Consider the following 21,770-nt stretch of genomic DNA (forward strand, 5'->3'; position numbering starts at 1 on the left):
GGTTCTGTTTCTTTCAGGTAAAACTAAAGGATGTTTTTACGCTCCGCCTTATCTGGACGACTATGGAGAGACTGACCAGGGGCTGAGGTCAGGGGTCACGCACGCACACACACGCACACACACACACACACACACACACACACACACACACACACACAAAATACACATATTTTGGTGTTTTGTCTTTATAGCCGTTGAATTCACTGATTTGTGTGTGTGTCTGTGTCTGTGTGCTTGCGTGTGTGTCTGTGTGTGTGTGTGTGCGTGCGTCTGTGTGTGTGTGTGTGTGTGTGTGCGTGCGTCTGTGTGTGTGCGTGTTCAGGAGAGGTAACCCGCTCCACCTGTGTACGGATCGTTACCTGAAGATCCAGCGCCTGTGGCGACATCACAGCATCACGGAGGAGATAGGCCACGCCCAGGAAGCCAACCAGACGCTGATGGGCATCGATTGGCAGCACCTCTGATGTCGGCCCCTCCCCTAACCCCTCCCCTAACCCCTCCCCTAACCCCTCCCCCCCCATCCCCCCCCATCCCCAGACGGGTCGAGGCGGTTTCAGCGTTCGCGAAAACAGGCGATCGATCAACACGACCGCGCGGCGAGCTTAAAACCGCCCGTTTACGCCCCAATACGTCTCAGTCGACTAAATCAACTGTAGATTTAGTCGACTGAAATCTTTTGATATGTAGTCGACTATTATATATCTCGCCCCCCCCCCCCCCAACGGACTCTAGCCACGCCCACGCGGCTGTGGCCACGCCCCTTGCCAGACTTTGACCCCGCCCCTAACGGGGCCACGCCTCCTACCAGAAACTAAATGTTTTTTGTTTTTTTTCTTTTCTTTTCAACAAACTAACAGATTCTTCTTCTCTGTGTTTTCCGAGCGCCGCTGGTCACAGTGGTGGGAAAAGTACGCAATTGTTCTACTTAAGTAAAAAAGTACCAATACTGCAATTTTAGAAGTACTTCGTTACAAGTACAAAAAAGTACGGAATTGTACGAAAATGTACTTGAGTAAAAGTACAAAAGTGTCGGCATCAAAATGTACTTAAAGTAGTAAAAGTAAATGCACTCATGTTGCAGAATGTCCCCATTTCACAAGTTCAAACTTAGTACAAAATCTATTGAAAATCACAGATCTACAAGATCTACCTACCTACCGATCTACAGGGAAGTGGTTGTAATGTATGTTTTCTAAATCGCCACAGTAACTACAGTACAGTAATAACTACAGTAACTACAGTAGTAACTAAAGTTTTAAAATATTTTGTAGTGGAGTCAAAGTAACAATGTCGGCTCTGAGATGTAGTGGAGTAGAAGTGAAAATTGGAAATACTCAATGAAAGTGCAAATACCTCAAAATTGTACTTAGTTACTTTCCACCACTGCGGTGGTCGTCGAGCCCGATGCGTCGCTACGGTCGTCGTCGTCGTCGTCGTCGTGCGATCGCAGAGTCGCAGAGATACATAAATAAAAGGTCTTGGGGACGTTTGATTCGCTCTCCACGACGTCTCGTTTTTCCACTGAGACGCGAAGCCCTGAGGTCACGAAAGGTCATGAAATCCACATGAAATTACATGAAAAAATGAAAAATTCAAGGGATTTTGACATAACAAAAAGTTGTTGTAAATTGTCTTAACAGTTTCCGTGCCGCGAATGGATTACTCCAGGTTAATGTCGCTGCCGTATCGGACATACCCGCCTTTTGTTTTATGTGTTTAATCCGCCGTAATGTAATGAATCAAAAGAAAATCCGTCTTCGTCGCGGAGTATGAGACTGGATGGCTTCGCTGTGATGACGAAACCGGAAATCGTCACATGCTGTGGGCTGCTAGGGCTTCTGGGAAATTGAGGCCAATGGAAATGCATTGGTTGCAACGCCTCATTGAAACCAATCTTGTGTGCGTCTTCCGGGTGCACCAAGATGGTGGATGCTACACACAGATCATAACAAACCACGGGAGCTTTTTTTGATGGATTTTCGCGGATTAAAAGCCCAAATAATTCAGCGTATGCTCTAAAGGTAATACAACAATCTCGGCAGTGAAGGGGGGTTGATTAAAATGCGGGTTAATCGTAAAAAACAGTCAAACTGTTAATGTTGTTTTCTGAGCTCAATTGCACCCAAACAACTTAACTGTGGCGTGGGGTTTTTCTGACTCAAACAAGCGCTCTGATTGTCCTGCTGTTTGTGATGTCACAGCCTGCCAATCCCATAATATATTGTCAATGGGATTTTGCCAGCAGATGTCACTGTTTTCACTGTTTTTGCCCGTTTTCATTACAGCTCAAAAAGGCTTCCAAACCCCAGAGAAAACTCCAGACCACAGAAAATCCACTGAATGTTCAAAGTTCAGGTTTTTTGGGTGTAAATGAGGTCATGCAACCTAAAAGACAAACGAAAAAAAAAAAAGCTATTGAAAAATAGCTGATCTACAAGCTCGCTCTGAGCTTGTAGGTCGATTACAGATCATTTTTGGGGGTCCTTGACATGAAACATTGAGCACCGTCGATATAGAAACATACGTATTTCAGAAAACTGTTTATTTAATTTGTCTTTTGTGGGGAGGCGTCTGAAAACCCCCACAGAGCTCGTCAGAGAACACAGCAGAACAGAGACTTGTTTGTACTTTGAACTCATTTTGAATCGTTGGTTGTTGAGAAACTTGCAAATACAATAATGTGATAATAATGACGTTTAGAAGATTTAGGACATTTTCCTGGGGGGTCTTTATGTGTGTAATATGTGTTTTATTTAGTATCCTGGGGGGTCTTTATGTGTGTAATATGTGTTGTTTTTTTAGATCTTTTAGATTTCAGCAGTGTCTCTGATGTCATGGACACTGGGCTCACTTACTTCCTGGACTGCACACTGCACACCAAAGCATTATGGGAATCGTAGTCCAGGAAGGAAGTGAGCCCATGCAGTGTCCTGCTAAAATCTAAAAGATCTAAAACCACATATTACACACATTAAAGGACCACTTCACCACTGTTCAACCCATCTCCATATAATAGGTACTCATTAATAATTAATCCTATAAAAAATGGCGCAATTATTTTCTACTCGGTCTGTGTCTCATAGGAGGGCTGTGGGCAGTTCAGAAACCGTCCTCCAGTGACATCATCGATGGGGAATACAGGCTAATAGAAACTGCAGGCTTTCTAGTCCTGAAAAGTTGCAATGCGAAAATGGAAGCCGTCGTTCTCACGATAATGAAAATCTAAACATTTTTGTAAAAAAAGAATCCCAGGAGAGTGTTCTAAATCTTCTAGACGTCATTAACATATTATGTTAATGAGTCCCCTGTCATTAACATATTATGTTAATGAGTCCCCCTTTGTGTTTTTATTTCTATTTGTTTGGGTTTTCTGGATGTTCTGGTTTCATCTTCAGGTTCTTCTTCTCTCTGTTTGGATTTTAAATGAATAAATAAATATTATGCCTGATAGTTTATCTGTAGGACTATTACATTTATCTATCTATATCTATCTATAGTTTATCTGTAGGACTCATTAAATCCATGCATTCAAACCTTCACCGGCTGGCTTTCCTGTGTGTGTGCGTGTGTGTGCGTGTGTGTGTGTGTGTGTGTGTGTGTGTGTGTGTGTGTGTGTGTGTGTGTGTGTGTGTGTGTGTGTGTGTGTGTGTGTGTGTGTGTGTGTGTGTGTGTGTGTGTGTGTGTGTGTGTGTGCGTGTGTGTGTGTACGTGTGTGTGTGTAGATGCAAGACTCGTGCGTGGCCGGTTAAGACACATGTGTCTTATGCAACACTTATAGTGTTAATTTAGTCACAGAGGAACTCTATAGCAACACTTATAGTGTTAATTTTGTCACAGATGAACTCTATAGCAACACTTATAGTGTTAATTTAGTCACAGATGAACTCTATAGCAACACTTATAGTGTTAATTTAGTCAGATGAACTCTATAGCAACACTTATAGTGTTAATTTAGTCACAGATGAACTCTATAGCAACACTTATAGTGTTAATTTAGTCACAGATGAACTCTATAGCAACACTTATAGTGTTAATTTAGTCACAGATGAACTCTATAGTAACACTTATAGTGTTAATTTAGTCAGAGATTAACTCTATAGCAACACTTATAGTGTTAATTTAGTCACAGATGAACTCTATAGCAACACTTAGTGTTAATTTAGTCAGATGAACTCTATAGTAACACTTATAGTGTTAATTTAGTCAGAGATTAACTCTATAGCAACACTTATAGTGTTAATTTAGTCAGATGAACTCTATAATAATAATAATAAAACTTTATTTGTATAGCACCTTTCATGACATGGAATGCAGCTCAAAGTGCTTTACAGAACAATGGAGAAAAAAAGAAAAGCAAGGCAACGACATTAAAAAACAAGCAGTAATGCAATACAGTGAGGACATGAAAAATAAAAAATATAAGATCAATTAAAGGCAATGTTGTAGAAGTGGGTCTTGAGCTGAGCTTTAAAAATGTCTACAGAGGCTGCCTGACGAAGGTACAGTGGGAGCTTGTTCCATTCCGACGGCCCGTAGAAGCAAAAAGCTGCTTCCCCGTATTTTTTAGTTGCCATTTTTTGGGGCAAAGCGAGCAGGCCAGCAGTGGAAGACCTTAGGGGGCGGTTTGGGACATATTTAGGCATATTTATAGCAACACTTATAGTGTTAATTTAGTCAGATGAACTCTATAGCAACACTTATAGTGTTAATTTAGTCACAGAGGAACTCTATAGCAACACTTATATTGTTATTTTAGTCAGAGGAACTCTATAGCAACACTTAGTGTTAATTTAGTCAGATGAACTCTATAGCAACACTTATAGTGTTAATTTAGTCAGATATGAACTATAGCAACACTTATAGTGTTAATTTAGTCAGAGGAACTCTATAGCAACACTTATAGTGTTAATTTAGTCAGATGAACTCTATAGCAACACTTATAGTGTTAATTTAGTCAGAGGAACTCTATAGCAACACTTAGTGTTAATTTAGTCAGATGAACTCTATAGCAACACTTATAGTGTTAATTTAGTCAGAGGAACTCTATAGCAACACTTAGTGTTAATTTAGTCAGATGAACTCTATAGTAACACTTATAGTGTTAATTTAGTCAGAGATTAACTCTATAGCAACACTTATAGTGTTAATTTAGTCAGATGAACTCTATAATAATAATAATAAAACTTTATTTGTATAGCACCTTTCATGACATGGAATGCAGCTCAAAGTGCTTTACAGAACAATGGAGAAAAAAAGAAAAGCAAGGCAACGACATTAAAAAACAAGCAGTAATGCAATACAGTGAGGACATGAAAAATAAAAAATATAAGATCAATTAAAGGCAATGTTGTAGAAGTGGGTCTTGAGCTGAGCTTTAAAAATGTCTACAGAGGCTGCCTGACGAAGGTACAGTGGGAGCTTGTTCCATTCCGACGGCCCGTAGAAGCAAAAAGCTGCTTCCCCGTATTTTTTAGTTGCCATTTTTTGGGGCAAAGCGAGCAGGCCAGCAGTGGAAGACCTTAGGGGGCGGTTTGGGACATATTTAGGCATATTTATAGCAACACTTATAGTGTTAATTTAGTCAGATGAACTCTATAGCAACACTTATAGTGTTAATTTAGTCACAGAGGAACTCTATAGCAACACTTATATTGTTATTTTAGTCAGAGGAACTCTATAGCAACACTTAGTGTTAATTTAGTCAGATGAACTCTATAGCAACACTTATAGTGTTAATTTAGTCAGATATGAACTATAGCAACACTTATAGTGTTAATTTAGTCAGAGGAACTCTATAGCAACACTTATAGTGTTAATTTAGTCAGATGAACTCTATAGCAACACTTATAGTGTTAATTTAGTCAGAGGAACTCTATAGCAACACTTAGTGTTAATTTAGTCAGATGAACTCTATAGCAACACTTATAGTGTTAATTTAGTCAGAGGAACTCTATAGCAACACTTAGTGTTAATTTAGTCAGATGAACTCTATAGCAACACTTAGTGTTAATTTAGTCAGATGAACTCTATAGCAACACTTATAGTGTTAATTTAGTCAGAGGAACTCTATAGCAACACTTATAGTGTTAATTTAGTCACAGATTAACTCTATAGCAACACTTATAGTGTTAATTTAGTCAGAGGAACTCTATAGCAACACTTATAGTGTTAATTTAGTCAGATGAACTCTATAGCAACACTTAGTGTTAATTTAGTCAGAGGAACTCTATAGCAACACTTATAGTGTTAATTTAGTCACAGATTAACTCTATAGCAACACTTATAGTGTTAATTTAGTCACAGATTAACTCTATAGCAACACTTAGTGTTAATTTAGTCAGAGGAACTCTATAGCAACACTTATAGTGTTAATTTAGTCAGAGGAACTCTATAGCAACACTTATAGTGTTAATTTAGTCACAGATTAACTCTATAGCAACACTTATAGTGTTAATTTAGTCAGAGGAACTCTATAGCAACACTTATAGTGATAATTTAGTCAGAGGAACTCTATAGCAACACTTAGGCTATAGTGTTAATTTAGTCACAGAGGAACTATAGCAACACTTATAGTGTTAATTTAGTCAGAGGAACTATAGCAACACTTAGTGTTAATTTAGTCAGAGGAACTCTATAGTAACACTTATAGTGTTAATTTAGTCAGATGAACTCTATAGCAACACTTATAGTGTTAATTTAGTCAGAGGAACTCTATAGTAACACTTATAGTGTTAATTTAGTCAGATGAACTCTATAGCAACACTTAGTGTTAATTTAGTCAGAGGAACTCTATAGCAACACTTATAGTGTTAATTTAGTCACAGATTAACTCTATAGCAACACTTATAGTGTTAATTTAGTCACAGATTAACTCTATAGCAACACTTAGTGTTAATTTAGTCAGAGGAACTCTATAGTAACACTTATAGTGTTAATTTAGTCACAGATTAACTCTATAGCAACACTTATAGTGTTAATTTAGTCAGAGGAACTCTATAGCAACACTTATAGTGTTAATTTAGTCAGAGGAACTCTATAGCAACACTTAGGCTATAGTGTTAATTTAGTCACAGAGGAACTATAGCAACACTTATAGTGTTAATTTAGTCAGAGGAACTATAGCAACACTTAGTGTTAATTTAGTCAGAGGAACTCTATAGTAACACTTATAGTGTTAATTTAGCCAGAGGAACTCTATAGCAACACTTATAGTGTTGTATATGAAGTTAGAAACACACAGAAAACCAAACGCTACTTTCTACAATGTTAGACCTTTATTGTGATGAGGCTACAGTGACACCTGGTGGACAGAAGTGTTTTTAAGGACAGCACATTAACAAACATTTGAAAAAAAAAACATTGTTTTTGTTTTACAATCATGTTTGATCATCACTTGATCCCAGTTTAACACATTGAATGTAGCCTACTGTAGACATTAGACAAGTTACTGATTTATGATTCCAAGAGATATCTGCCTGCCTGTCTGAAGTTAAACTAAACAAACATAATAATAATTTATTAAAGTCATGTTTGGTGTAATTGTTGTTTCTAAACGCTGACAACGACCTTTGACCTTTCAGATCATGTGATCTAACTCAGGGGTTCTCAACCCTTTAGCGTTTAAATTAAAGTATTGCTCCAGTAGGTCTTCAATCTGCTGAGGGTCGTAGTCCATCACCTGGAACACATGGTCGTCCTGCGCTCCTCGGATCATGGCGGACAGACCTGCACACAATACACAACTGGTGTTAGCATCGTTAGCATCCAACAGACACACCTACACACAATACACAACTAGTGTTAGCATCGTTAGCATCCAACAGACACACCTACACACAATACACAACTAGTGTTAGCATCGTTAGCATCCAACAGACACACCTACACACAATACACAACTAGTGTTAGCATCGTTAGCATCCAACAGACACACCTACACACAATACACAACTAGTGTTAGCATCGTTAGCATCCAACAGACACACCTACACACAATACACAACTAGTGTTAGCATCGTTAGCATCCAACAGACACACCTACACACAATACACAACTAGTGTTAGCATCGTTAGCATCCAACAGACACACCTACACACAATACACAACTAGTGTTAGCATCGTTAGCATCCAACAGACACACCTACACACAATACACAACTAGTGTTAGCATCGTTAGCATCCAACAGACACACCTACACACAATACACAACTAGTGTTAGCATCGTTAGCATCCAACAGACACACCTACACACAATACACAACTAGTGTTAGCATCGTTAGCATCCAACAGACACACCTACACACAATACACAACTAGTGTTAGCATCGTTAGCATCCAACAGACACACCTACACACAATACACAACTAGTGTTAGCATCGTTAGCATCCAACAGACACACCTACACACAATACACAACTAGTGTTAGCATCGTTAGCATCCAACAGACACACCTACACACAATACACAACTAGTGTATTAGCATGTCGTGGATGTGCATGTGTCGTGTGTGCACGGTTCTGTTTGAATTAAATTAATTTGTCAAAACATGTTGGCTCCTAAATGTGATCAAATATGCTCTATATTAGTTATGTATTTATTTAAAGCAGTGGCTCTCAAAGGTGTGATCCAGGGACCCTCGTGGTTCCTTCAGGGGGCTGATCTACATTGTAAATCGGCTAGTTGAACTATTCAAAAATGTTTTTGTTTCAAAATAGGGCCTTAAATATCTTCAGACGGGGTATCGTGGCGAGGGCATGCCGTCACAACGGGTTCCTAACGCCAAATAAAATGGCTTCAGATCTGACCCTGAGGAGACCCTATAGAACACAGCCCTATAGAACATCTTCAGATCTGACCCTGAGGAGACCCTATAGAACACAGCCCTATAGAACATCTTCAGATCTGACCCTGAGGAGACCCTATAGAACACAGCCCTATAGAACATCTTCAGATCTGACCCTGAGGAGACCCTATAGAACACAGCCCTATAGAACATCTTCAGATCTGACCCTGAGGAGACCCTATAGAACACAGCCCTATAGAACATCTTCAGATCTGACCCTGAGGAGACCCTATAGAACACAGCCCTATAGAACATCTTCAGATCTGACCCTGAGGAGACCCTATAGAACACAGCCCTATAGAACATCTTCAGATCTGACCCTGAGGAGACCCTATAGAACACAGCCCTATAGAACATCTTCAGATCTGACCCTGAGGAGACCCTATAGAACACAGCCCTATAGAACATCTTCAGATCTGACCCTGAGGAGACCCTATAGAACACAGCCCTATAGAACATCTTCAGATCTGACCCTGAGGAGACCCTATAGAACACAGCCCTATAGAACATCTTCAGATCTGACCCTGAGGAGACCCTATAGAACACAGCCCTATAGAACATCTTCAGATCTGACCCTGAGGAGACCCTATAGAACACAGCCCTATAGAACATCTTCAGATCTGACCCTGAGGAGACCCTATAGAACACAGCCCTATAGAACATCTTCAGATCTGACCCTGAGGAGACCCTATAGAACACAGCCCTATAGAACATCTTCAGATCTGACCCTGAGGAGACCCTATAGAACACAGCCCTATAGAACATCTTCAGATCTGACCCTGAGGAGACCCTATAGAACACAGCCCTATAGAACATCTTCAGATCTGACCCTGAGGAGACCCTATAGAACACAGCCCTATAGAACATCTTCAGATCTGACCCTGAGGAGACCCTATAGAACACAGCCCTATAGAACATCTTCAGATCTGACCCTGAGGAGACCCTATAGAACACAGCCCTATAGAACATCTTCAGATCTGACCCTGAGGAGACCCTATAGAACACAGCCCTATAGAACATCTTCAGATCTGACCCTGAGGAGACCCTATAGAACACAGCCCTATAGAACATCTTCAGATCTGACCCTGAGGAGACCCTATAGAACACAGCCCTATAGAACATCTTCAGATCTGACCCTGAGGAGACCCTATAGAACACAGCCCTATAGAACATCTTCAGATCTGACCCTGAGGAGACCCTATAGAACACAGCCCTATAGAACATCTTCAGATCTGACCCTGAGGAGACCCTATAGAACACAGCCCTATAGAACATCTTCAGATCTGACCCTGAGGAGACCCTATAGAACACAGCCCTATAGAACATCTTCAGATCTGACCCTGAGGAGACCCTATAGAACACAGCCCTATAGAACATCTTCAGATCTGACCCTGAGGAGACCCTATAGAACACAGCCCTATAGAACATCTTCAGATCTGACCCTGAGGAGACCCTATAGAACACAGCCCTATAGAACATCTTCAGATCTGACCCTGAGGAGACCCTATAGAACACAGCCCTATAGAACATCTTCAGATCTGACCCTGAGGAGACCCTATAGAACACAGCCCTATAGAACATCTTCAGATCTGACCCTGAGGAGACCCTATAGAACACAGCCCTATAGAACATCTTCAGATCTGACCCTGAGGAGACCCTATAGAACACAGCCCTATAGAACATCTTCAGATCTGACCCTGAGGAGACCCTATAGAACACAGCCCTATAGAACATCTTCAGATCTGACCCTGAGGAGACCCTATAGAACACAGCCCTATAGAACATCTTCAGATCTGACCCTGAGGAGACCCTATAGAACACAGCCCTATAGAACATCTTCAGATCTGACCCTGAGGAGACCCTATAGAACACAGCCCTATAGAACATCTTCAGATCTGACCCTGAGGAGACCCTATAGAACACAGCCCTATAGAACATCTTCAGATCTGACCCTGAGGAGACCCTATAGAACACAGCCCTATAGAACATCTTCAGATCTGACCCTGAGGAGACCCTATAGAACACAGCCCTATAGAACATCTTCAGATCTGACCCTGAGGAGACCCTATAGAACACAGCCCTATAGAACATCTTCAGATCTGACCCTGAGGAGACCCTATAGAACACAGCCCTATAGAACATCTTCAGATCTGACCCTGAGGAGACCCTATAGAACACAGCCCTATAGAACATCTTCAGATCTGACCCTGAGGAGACCCTATAGAACACAGCCCTATAGAACATCTTCAGATCTGACCCTGAGGAGACCCTATAGAACACAGCCCTATAGAACATCTTCAGATCTGACCCTGAGGAGACCCTATAGAACACAGCCCTATAGAACATCTTCAGATCTGACCCTGAGGAGACCCTATAGAACACAGCCCTATAGAACATCTTCAGATCTGACCCTGAGGAGACCCTATAGAACACAGCCCTATAGAACATCTTCAGATCTGACCCTGAGGAGACCCTATAGAACACAGCCCTATAGAACATCTTCAGATCTGACCCTGAGGAGACCCTATAGAACACAGCCCTATAGAACATCTTCAGATCTGACCCTGAGGAGACCCTATAGAACACAGCCCTATAGAACATCTTCAGATCTGACCCTGAGGAGACCCTATAGAACACAGCCCTATAGAACATCTTCAGATCTGACCCTGAGGAGACCCTATAGAACACAGCCCTATAGAACATCTTCAGATCTGACCCTGAGGAGACCCTATAGAACACAGCCCTATAGAACATCTTCAGATCTGACCCTGAGGAGACCCTATAGAACACAGCCCTATAGAACATCTTCAGATCTGACCCTGAGGAGACCCTATAGAACACAGCCCTATAGAACATCTTCAGATCTGACCCTGAGGAGACCCTATAGAACACAGCCCTATAGAACATCTTCAGATCTGACCCTGAGGAGACCCTATAGAACACAGCCCTATAGAACATCTTCAGATCTGACCCTGAGGAGACCCTATAGAACACAGCCCTATAGAACATCTTCAGATCTGACCCTGAGGAGACCCTATAGAACACAGCCCTATAGAACATCTTCAGATCTGACCCTGAGGAGACCCTATAGAACACAGCCCTATAGAACATCTTCAGATCTGACCCTGAGGAGACCCTATAGAACACAGCCCTATAGAACATCTTCAGATCTGACCCTGAGGAGACCCTATAGAACACAGCCCTATAGAACATCTTCAGATCTGACCCTGAGGAGACCCTATAGAACACAGCCCTATAGAACATCTTCAGATCTGACCCTGAGGAGACCCTATAGAACACAGCCCTATAGAACATCTTCAGATCTGACCCTGAGGAGACCCTATAGAACACAGCCCTATAGAACATCTTCAGATCTGACCCTGAGGAGACCCTATAGAACACAGCCCTATAGAACATCTTCAGATCTGACCCTGAGGAGACCCTATAGAACACAGCCCTATAGAACATCTTCAGATCTGACCCTGAGGAGACCCTATAGAACACAGCCCTATAGAACATCTTCAGATCTGACCCTGAGGAGACCCTATAGAACACAGCCCTATAGAACATCTTCAGATCTGACCCTGAGGAGACCCTATAGAACACAGCCCTATAGAACATCTTCAGATCTGACCCTGAGGAGACCCTATAGAACACAGCCCTATAGAACATCTTCAGATCTGACCCTGAGGAGACCCTATAGAACACAGCCCTATAGAACATCTTCAGATCTGACCCTGAGGAGACCCTATAGAACACAGCCCTATAGAACATCTTCAGATCTGACCCTGAGGAGACCCTATAGAACACAGCCCTATAGAACATCTTCAGATCTGACCCTGAGGAGACCCTATAGAACACAGCCCTATAGAACATCTTCAGATCTGACCCTGAGGAGACCCTATAGAACACAGCCCTATAGAACATCTTCAGATCTGACCCTGAGGAGACCCTATAGAACACAGCCCTATAGAACATCTTCAGATCTGACCCTGAGGAGACCCTATAGAACACAGCCCTATAGAACATCTTCAGATCTGACCCTGAGGAGACCCTATAGAACACAGCCCTATAGAACATCTTCAGATCTGACCCTGAGGAGACCCTATAGAACACAGCCCTATAGAACATCTTCAGATCTGACCCTGAGGAGACCCTATAGAACACAGCCCTATAGAACATCTTCAGATCTGACCCTGAGGAGACCCTATAGAACACAGCCCTATAGAACATCTTCAGATCTGACCCTGAGGAGACCCTATAGAACACAGCCCTATAGAACATCTTCAGATCTGACCCTGAGGAGACCCTATAGAACACAGCCCTATAGAACATCTTCAGATCTGACCCTGAGGAGACCCTATAGAACACAGCCCTATAGAACATCTTCAGATCTGACCCTGAGGAGACCCTATAGAACACAGCCCTATAGAACATCTTCAGATCTGACCCTGAGGAGACCCTATAGAACACAGCCCTATAGAACATCTTCAGATCTGACCCTGAGGAGACCCTATAGAACACAGCCCTATAGAACATCTTCAGATCTGACCCTGAGGAGACCCTATAGAACACAGCCCTATAGAACATCTTCAGATCTGACCCTGAGGAGACCCTATAGAACACAGCCCTATAGAACATCTTCAGATCTGACCCTGAGGAGACCCTATAGAACACAGCCCTATAGAACATCTTCAGATCTGACCCTGAGGAGACCCTATAGAACACAGCCCTATAGAACATCTTCAGATCTGACCCTGAGGAGACCCTATAGAACACAGCCCTATAGAACATCTTCAGATCTGACCCTGAGGAGACCCTATAGAACACAGCCCTATAGAACATCTTCAGATCTGACCCTGAGGAGACCCTATAGAACACAGCCCTATAGAACATCTTCAGATCTGACCCTGAGGAGACCCTATAGAACACAGCCCTATAGAACATCTTCAGATCTGACCCTGAGGAGACCCTATAGAACACAGCCCTATAGAACATCTTCAGATCTGACCCTGAGGAGACCCTATAGAACACAGCCCTATAGAACATCTTCAGATCTGACCCTGAGGAGACCCTATAGAACACAGCCCTATAGAACATCTTCAGATCTGACCCTGAGGAGACCCTATAGAACACAGCCCTATAGAACATCTTCAGATCTGACCCTGAGGAGACCCTATAGAACACAGCCCTATAGAACATCTTCAGATCTGACCCTGAGGAGACCCTATAGAACACAGCCCTATAGAACATCTTCAGATCTGACCCTGAGGAGACCCTATAGAACACAGCCCTATAGAACATCTTCAGATCTGACCCTGAGGAGACCCTATAGAACACAGCCCTATAGAACATCTTCAGATCTGACCCTGAGGAGACCCTATAGAACACAGCCCTATAGAACATCTTCAGATCTGACCCTGAGGAGACCCTATAGAACACAGCCCTATAGAACATCTTCAGATCTGACCCTGAGGAGACCCTATAGAACACAGCCCTATAGAACATCTTCAGATCTGACCCTGAGGAGACCCTATAGAACACAGCCCTATAGAACATCTTCAGATCTGACCCTGAGGAGACCCTATAGAACACAGCCCTATAGAACATCTTCAGATCTGACCCTGAGGAGACCCTATAGAACACAGCCCTATAGAACATCTTCAGATCTGACCCTGAGGAGACCCTATAGAACACAGCCCTATAGAACATCTTCAGATCTGACCCTGAGGAGACCCTATAGAACACAGCCCTATAGAACATCTTCAGATCTGACCCTGAGGAGACCCTATAGAACACAGCCCTATAGAACATCTTCAGATCTGACCCTGAGGAGACCCTATAGAACACAGCCCTATAGAACATCTTCAGATCTGACCCTGAGGAGACCCTATAGAACACAGCCCTATAGAACATCTTCAGATCTGACCCTGAGGAGACCCTATAGAACACAGCCCTATAGAACATCTTCAGATCTGACCCTGAGGAGACCCTATAGAACACAGCCCTATAGAACATCTTCAGATCTGACCCTGAGGAGACCCTATAGAACACAGCCCTATAGAACATCTTCAGATCTGACCCTGAGGAGACCCTATAGAACACAGCCCTATAGAACATCTTCAGATCTGACCCTGAGGAGACCCTATAGAACACAGCCCTATAGAACATCTTCAGATCTGACCCTGAGGAGACCCTATAGAACACAGCCCTATAGAACATCTTCAGATCTGACCCTGAGGAGACCCTATAGAACACAGCCCTATAGAACATCTTCAGATCTGACCCTGAGGAGACCCTATAGAACACAGCCCTATAGAACATCTTCAGATCTGACCCTGAGGAGACCCTATAGAACACAGCCCTATAGAACATCTTCAGATCTGACCCTGAGGAGACCCTATAGAACACAGCCCTATAGAACATCTTCAGATCTGACCCTGAGGAGACCCTATAGAACACAGCCCTATAGAACATCTTCAGATCTGACCCTGAGGAGACCCTATAGAACACAGCCCTATAGAACATCTTCAGATCTGACCCTGAGGAGACCCTATAGAACACAGCCCTATAGAACATCTTCAGATCTGACCCTGAGGAGACCCTATAGAACACAGCCCTATAGAACATCTTCAGATCTGACCCCAAGAGACCCTATAGAACACAGCCCTATAGAACATCTTCAGATCTGACCCTGAGGAGACCCTATAGAACACAGCCCTATAGAACATCTTCAGATCTGACCCTGAGGAGACCCTATAGAACACAGCCCTATAGAACATCTTCAGATCTGACCCTGAGGAGACCCTATAGAACACAGCCCTATAGAACATCTTCAGATCTGACCCTGAGGAGACCCTATAGAACACAGCCCTATAGAACATCTTCAGATCTGACCCTGAGGAGACCCTATAGAACACAGCCCTATAGAACATCTTCAGATCTGACCCTGAGGAGACCCTATAGAACACAGCCCTATAGAACATCTTCAGATCTGACCCTGAGGAGACCCTATAGAACACAGCCCTATAGAACATCTTCAGATCTGACCCTGAGGAGACCCTATAGAACACAGCCCTATAGAACATCTTCAGATCTGACCCTGAGGAGACCCTATAGAACACAGCCCTATAGAACATCTTCAGATCTGACCCTGAGGAGACCCTATAGAACACAGCCCTATAGAACATCTTCAGATCTGACCCTGAGGAGACCCTATAGAACACAGCCCTATAGAACATCTTCAGATCTGACCCTGAGGAGACCCTATAGAACACAGCCCTATAGAACATCTTCAGATCTGACCCTGAGGAGACCCTATAGAACACAGCCCTATAGAACATCTTCAGATCTGACCCTGAGGAGACCCTATAGAACACAGCCCTATAGAACATCTTCAGATCTGACCCTGAGGAGACCCTATAGAACACAGCCCTATAGAACATCTTCAGATCTGACCCTGAGGAGAAGTCTGAGGCATTATTATGTCCTTGTCCTTGTTGTCACCACCAACGTTCAGGGATGTGTTTACAAAACATTGCAGGGTTTGTTTACAAACATTTTAGGGTTGGTCTACAAACATGTGTTGTTAACTTGTTTGTTTACAAACATTTGGGATTTGTTTACAAACATATTGAGGATGTTTGCATACATTTTGGGATTTGTTTACAAACGTTTGGTATTTGTTTACAAACATTTTGGATTCGTTTACAGACATTTTGGATTTGTTTATAAACATTTTGGATTTGTTTATAAACATTTTGGAATTTGTTTACAAACATGTGCAGTTTGTTTACAAATATTTGGGATTTGTTTACAAACATTTCTAAACAAGCTGTCAAGATTAGTTAGTTTGTTAGTTATGTATTTATTTAAAGCAGTGGCTCTCAAAGGTGTGATCCATTGACCCTCATGGTTCCTTGAGGGGGTTCCAAATGGACCCATTATAGGTCTGTAACTCTGAGAGTGTAACACATGGACCCAAATATGTACCTTTATTGAAAAAGGATATCCCCTTGAGATGCATCATCTCGTTTTCGAGGGGGTCCAGCAACATACATCAAATACAGAGCAATACAATAGACAGAAACGTTACAACAAGTACATTCATGCATACATTACAAAACAAAAAACAGAAAAGCTCTCCCAAGCTGGCCGCTCCCACCCCACCTAATCACCCAGAAAATAAGGGGCTTAATGCATCATGGTATAATGGACATAGTTCATAAATAAATAAATAAAATAAAAAGACAAAATCTAAAACAAACTGTTACATATACTGTGTGGCATGTGCACATGCAGAAAAATGCTTTAGCGTCATTTTAGATAGATACTCAGAGTGATAAGATAACAAAGTGTAATTAGATATAAATATACAATTACAAACGTGCACATGCATAGATCACAAATTTACAGTATATTTGCAGGTTAAAGTGTAAAAAAGAAAAAAGAAAAAGAAAAAACTAACTGAGGCTTCAAATACCCTGCTCTTGCTTCTGATATTATCAGAAGCAAGAGCAGGGTATTTGAAGATAAGTGAGGATGGAGACTTTAAAGATATTGACAGAGTTGATTGATCCGAGAGAGCTGGGGAGATTGTTCCAGTCATTTGGAGCTTTGTATTTGAAAGCACGTCGGCCGATTACTTTCCTGATGTTAGTGGGGACCCTTACAGGTCTGTAACTCTGAGAGTGTACAAGTACAAATGGAACCAAATGGACCCTTTTATAGCTTTTAACTCTGATACTGTACAAATTGAATCACATGGGACTCTTATGGGTCCATCTGGTTTTACTCTCGGAGTTATGGGGGTCCTTGAAATTACGGACCAATCGTGTGAGCTTTGGAAGCCAATCTTAGCCAATCAGGATGGAAGATGGGAAATGGTGCCGCTCCGTGTTGATCACATGACTATGGAGATAGTGGATACCAAATTGTGTGATCTATGGATAAAATGAGTACGAGTAATCTACAGAAATGTGTTTTGCCTAAATCGGCCTCATGGTGGCGCTATAACAGGCCGTTGAGGAATATTTGGGGCAGAGGTTAGCTGATAACGGAAAAACATACTCTCCCTCCATGCCTTCGGCCTGGTGGAGACAATAACATATAATAACATATATAAACACAGCCCCCTACTCCCCAAGAAAGAAAGACAACGTACTTCTCCCTGATGAAGGCCTGAACAGACACAGGGTTCTCTTCTTCATGGCCACAGCCCGACCCAACTCGTAACCCACGCCTAGAGACGGCTGCGTTACCTCGGCAACGATCACTGAAACACCAAGACACAGAAACACCTTCGATGTCCTGATCACCTCATAGCCATGATTTGATTGGCTGAGCAAAGTACATATGGAGGATAAAAGCGAGGGCAGAAATGTGAAGACGCCAAAGGTGATTATTGGCCGGAAATGACATTTGTGATGATTTGATTGTTTGAGCGAGGAATGTGATGTATGATGATGATGTAATATGATGATAACAGATTCCTCCCCACACACATCTATGCGTCGCTGTTGCGCTCTCAAAAATAATCACACCTGTGTGAAGTGAGGGGTGCTTATCATTATACATCATCATACTCGTGTCATGAACAACTGAATGTATGTGATTTGCTAGCCTGACACTGAAGTGAATTTTCATTTTGTTTCACTTCATTATTCAGACTGAAAGCCCCTCCCCCATGGCAGCAGTTTATGGGATGGGTGTCATCTGCTTACTTCACACCTACTTACTTACTTAAAGGTATATTCAGTGATTTTACTCAAAAAACCGTAGGTTTCGTTTTTGGCTGTGGGACCCAGCCTATCGTCCAATCAGGATAGAGAGTCAAAAACGAAACCTAAGGTTTTTTGACCCCCAGGGGTTAACTGGGGACAGGGAGGAACTCCTTATATGGTCAGCACACTCTATAGTAGGGAGGATTATCACAACAAAACAAAAAAATAAGTGATATTTGAATTAAGTGAAATCACTGAATATACCTTTAAAGGACAACATAATTTTTTTCACCCAAGGTTCATGTTTTAGGTTATTAGAGAAAGTAAAAGATGAGTGTTATTTTTATGTTTTTTCATTTGCTGCTTTCTTTCATTTTAGGGATTTTAGCTGTTTTTTACAGGGGGGGGGGGGGGGGGCATTCGAACATGAGGTTAAATATGTATTTATTTTACAAAATGTTATAGCGATTTTTTTATTATTTACTATAGTCCTACTAGACCCCAAGAAATTACATCTGGCCACAAAACATCACAGGGTCTACTGAATGTGTCAAACTGACATATTGAGCCACAGTGTGGCTTCCCCCCAGTAGGCTAACTTCACATTCAGTAGATCCTGTGATCTTTTGTGGCCAGATGTAATTTCCTGGGGTCTATTAGGACTATAGTAACTAATAAATAAATAAATTGCTATAACATTTTGTTAAATAGATATTTAGCCTCATGCTCGAATCCCCCCGCCCCCCCTGTCAAAAACAGCTAAAATCCCTAAAACTAAATAAACCAGCAAATAAAAAAATCTTTTACTTTCTCTAATAACAACCTAAAACATGGATATTTAGCATTAATTTGTGAAAAAATAAAATAAAATAAAAAATAAATAAAATAAGTATGAACTATAATGTAGATCTTTACCATCAGCCATGGTCAGCCACTCCAAGTCTCTGTCATGTATGAACTTATCTCCAACTGTCTCCGCGTCAGGGTCACCTGCACGCACGCACGCAAGCACGTCGCACGCACACACACACACACACACACACACACACACACACACACACACACACACACACACACACACACACACACACACACACACACACACACACACACACACACTCTATGTAACCTCATGGTAATCATAATTGGTAACATATTAGGTATACTCTATTGCATTAATCAAGTCACCCTTCTCTGTCACTTCATCATAATTTTATTATATTTTCTTATTTTATATTTTATTTTACTATGTTTTATTTTGAGTTAGTGTTTGTAAACAATTGTAAGTATTGCCTTTGTTAAATGTTAAATGTTTGTCTGTGTCGGACCCCAGGAAGACTAGCTTTTGTCAAGGCAAAAACTAATGGGGATCCTTATAAACAATAAACAATAAATAAACAATAATAATAATAATAATAATAATAATTACAACAGTGACTTACCCTTGTCCGTCACCTCATTGTGACTCACGTGTTCTGTCAGAACTTTGCCAAAACTCTGCAGTTTCTTCACTATGGTCTGGTAGATCTGCACATCCTGTCTTCCTCCACGGATGCTGCCGCAGAAGTAGATCAACATTATCCTGTTTCTGTTTCTGTAGCCTACTGGTTCTGTGATCTGTATTCTGTAGGCTACTGTACTGCTTCTGTGATCTGTATCCTGTACTGTACTGCTTCTGTGATCTGTATTCTGTACTGTACTGGTTCTGTGATCTGTATTCTGTACTGTACTGGTTCTGTGATCTGTATCCTGTACTGTACTGCTTCTGTGATCTGTATCCTGTACTGTACTGGTTCTGTGATCTGTAGACTAGTTTCTGTCTGGTTGGTTACTCACTGCATCTGACACACTTAACACACAAACACACACACGCACGCACGCACGCACGCACGCGCACACACACACACACACACACACACACACACACACACACACACACACACACACACACACACACACACACACACACACACACACACACACACACACACCACGCTGCTGCTTTGGCGCCCTGTATGCAAATTATATATATAGTACACATGCGCAGAAGTAAGTGGACGCATGTTCTTGCTTTGTGGTTGTTTTAGGACAGCTTACATCCTGTGTGTTGCATCACCGTACTGCCCTCTGCTGGGGGTTGGTGACTACTATTGATTGATTGATTGATTGATTGATTGATTGATTGATTGATTGATTGATTGATTGATTGATTGATTGATTGATTGATTGATTGATTGAACAAACACTTTTTTTTACAGAATGCAAATTGCACAGAGGCACAAAGGCTAACACAAAATACAACTTCATATTGGTCTCTACGTTCTGGCGCCATCTGGCGGAACAGTTGGGTCATTCCTACTAGTGTTCCGGTGCCTGTAGGATTTGTATCTGGTATAAAATAAGCAAAAACACTAATTCCAAAAAGCTTATTATTATACTGTTAAAGCTGTTCCACCATGGAAGCATAATAATAATAATAATAATAATACCTCAGAGTGAAATTAATATATAATAATCTCTTTGTATTAGAGGTATGCTAAAATGGCATCATGTTTATTCAATGTTCAGTTCAGCCCAGTACAAATATATTATCTAATCAAATTAAAGCAGAAAATTTATTTTTTTTAATTTGCATTAAATAGTAGCCTACAGTTACAATGCTTCTCACCACATGTTATTAATTGTGATAAATGTAATTTTAATACTAATCATCTTGAAATCAATGATGTCGCTGACGTCATTGTTAACATGTCCTCTGACTAATTATTTCAGAAAGTAGCCATGGGCGGAGCTTGAGGCGGAGCTTGAGGGGGTTCAGGGGGTGCACTGCACCCCCTGAACTGTAGTTTGTAATCATCTCTCTTATCATGATATGATGACTCGCTGTATGGCTGTAGTGCATGTGTGTGAGCTGCTGTACTACCTAAATAACTCATTTTTAGGGGTTAGGGCATTGTAAAAAAAAAAAAACGGGTGTCGTTGGACAAGCAGTCGCACCCCCAGGCGTCAAGTTCAAGCTCCGCCTATGAAAGTAGCATGTATTTTTAATTGTTTATTGTTTCATTGTTACTGATGTGGTAAAGCAACATGCCCCCTTACGCTTACATTTAGAGGGAATCGATACATCTTCACATCATTCTGAAAATATGATTGATAAATATATTAAAATCTTACTCTGTGAGTAAAGATGGCCATCTTTATAA

At 41.6% G+C, this 21,770-nt stretch overlaps 2 protein-coding genes across 2 annotated transcripts in view; one reads left to right on the forward strand and one right to left on the reverse strand.

Annotated features, from left to right (window-relative positions):
• ubr2 (ubiquitin protein ligase E3 component n-recognin 2) overlaps positions 1–3,030 on the forward strand; it is a 150,507-nt gene extending 147,477 nt beyond the window's left edge. The window contains exons 48-49 of the mRNA XM_083774845.1: positions 1–87; positions 323–3,030. The exon at positions 1–87 is cut by the window's left edge and continues 15 nt beyond it. Coding sequence (XP_083630971.1) covers positions 1–87; positions 323–464 — 229 coding nt within the window. The 3' untranslated portion in view covers positions 465–3,030. The remainder of the gene's footprint in view (positions 88–322) is intronic.
• A 4,370-nt stretch (positions 3,031–7,400) lies between these two features.
• On the reverse strand, positions 7,401–20,541 carry dnph1 (2'-deoxynucleoside 5'-phosphate N-hydrolase 1). The gene is made up of 4 exons (XM_083774818.1): positions 20,010–20,541; positions 19,483–19,557; positions 18,009–18,119; positions 7,401–7,725 (listed from the first exon to the last, which is right to left on the reverse strand). The coding sequence occupies exons 1-4, from the start codon at positions 20,143–20,145 to the stop codon at positions 7,577–7,579; spliced, it is 471 nt and encodes a 156-aa protein (XP_083630944.1). The 5' UTR covers positions 20,146–20,541; the 3' UTR covers positions 7,401–7,576.
• Between the last annotated feature and the right edge of the window lie 1,229 nt (positions 20,542–21,770).

This window comes from Protomyctophum parallelum (genome assembly GCF_964188405.1).
Source record: "Protomyctophum parallelum genome assembly, chromosome: 10".
NCBI lineage: Eukaryota > Metazoa > Chordata > Actinopteri > Myctophiformes > Myctophidae > Protomyctophum > Protomyctophum parallelum.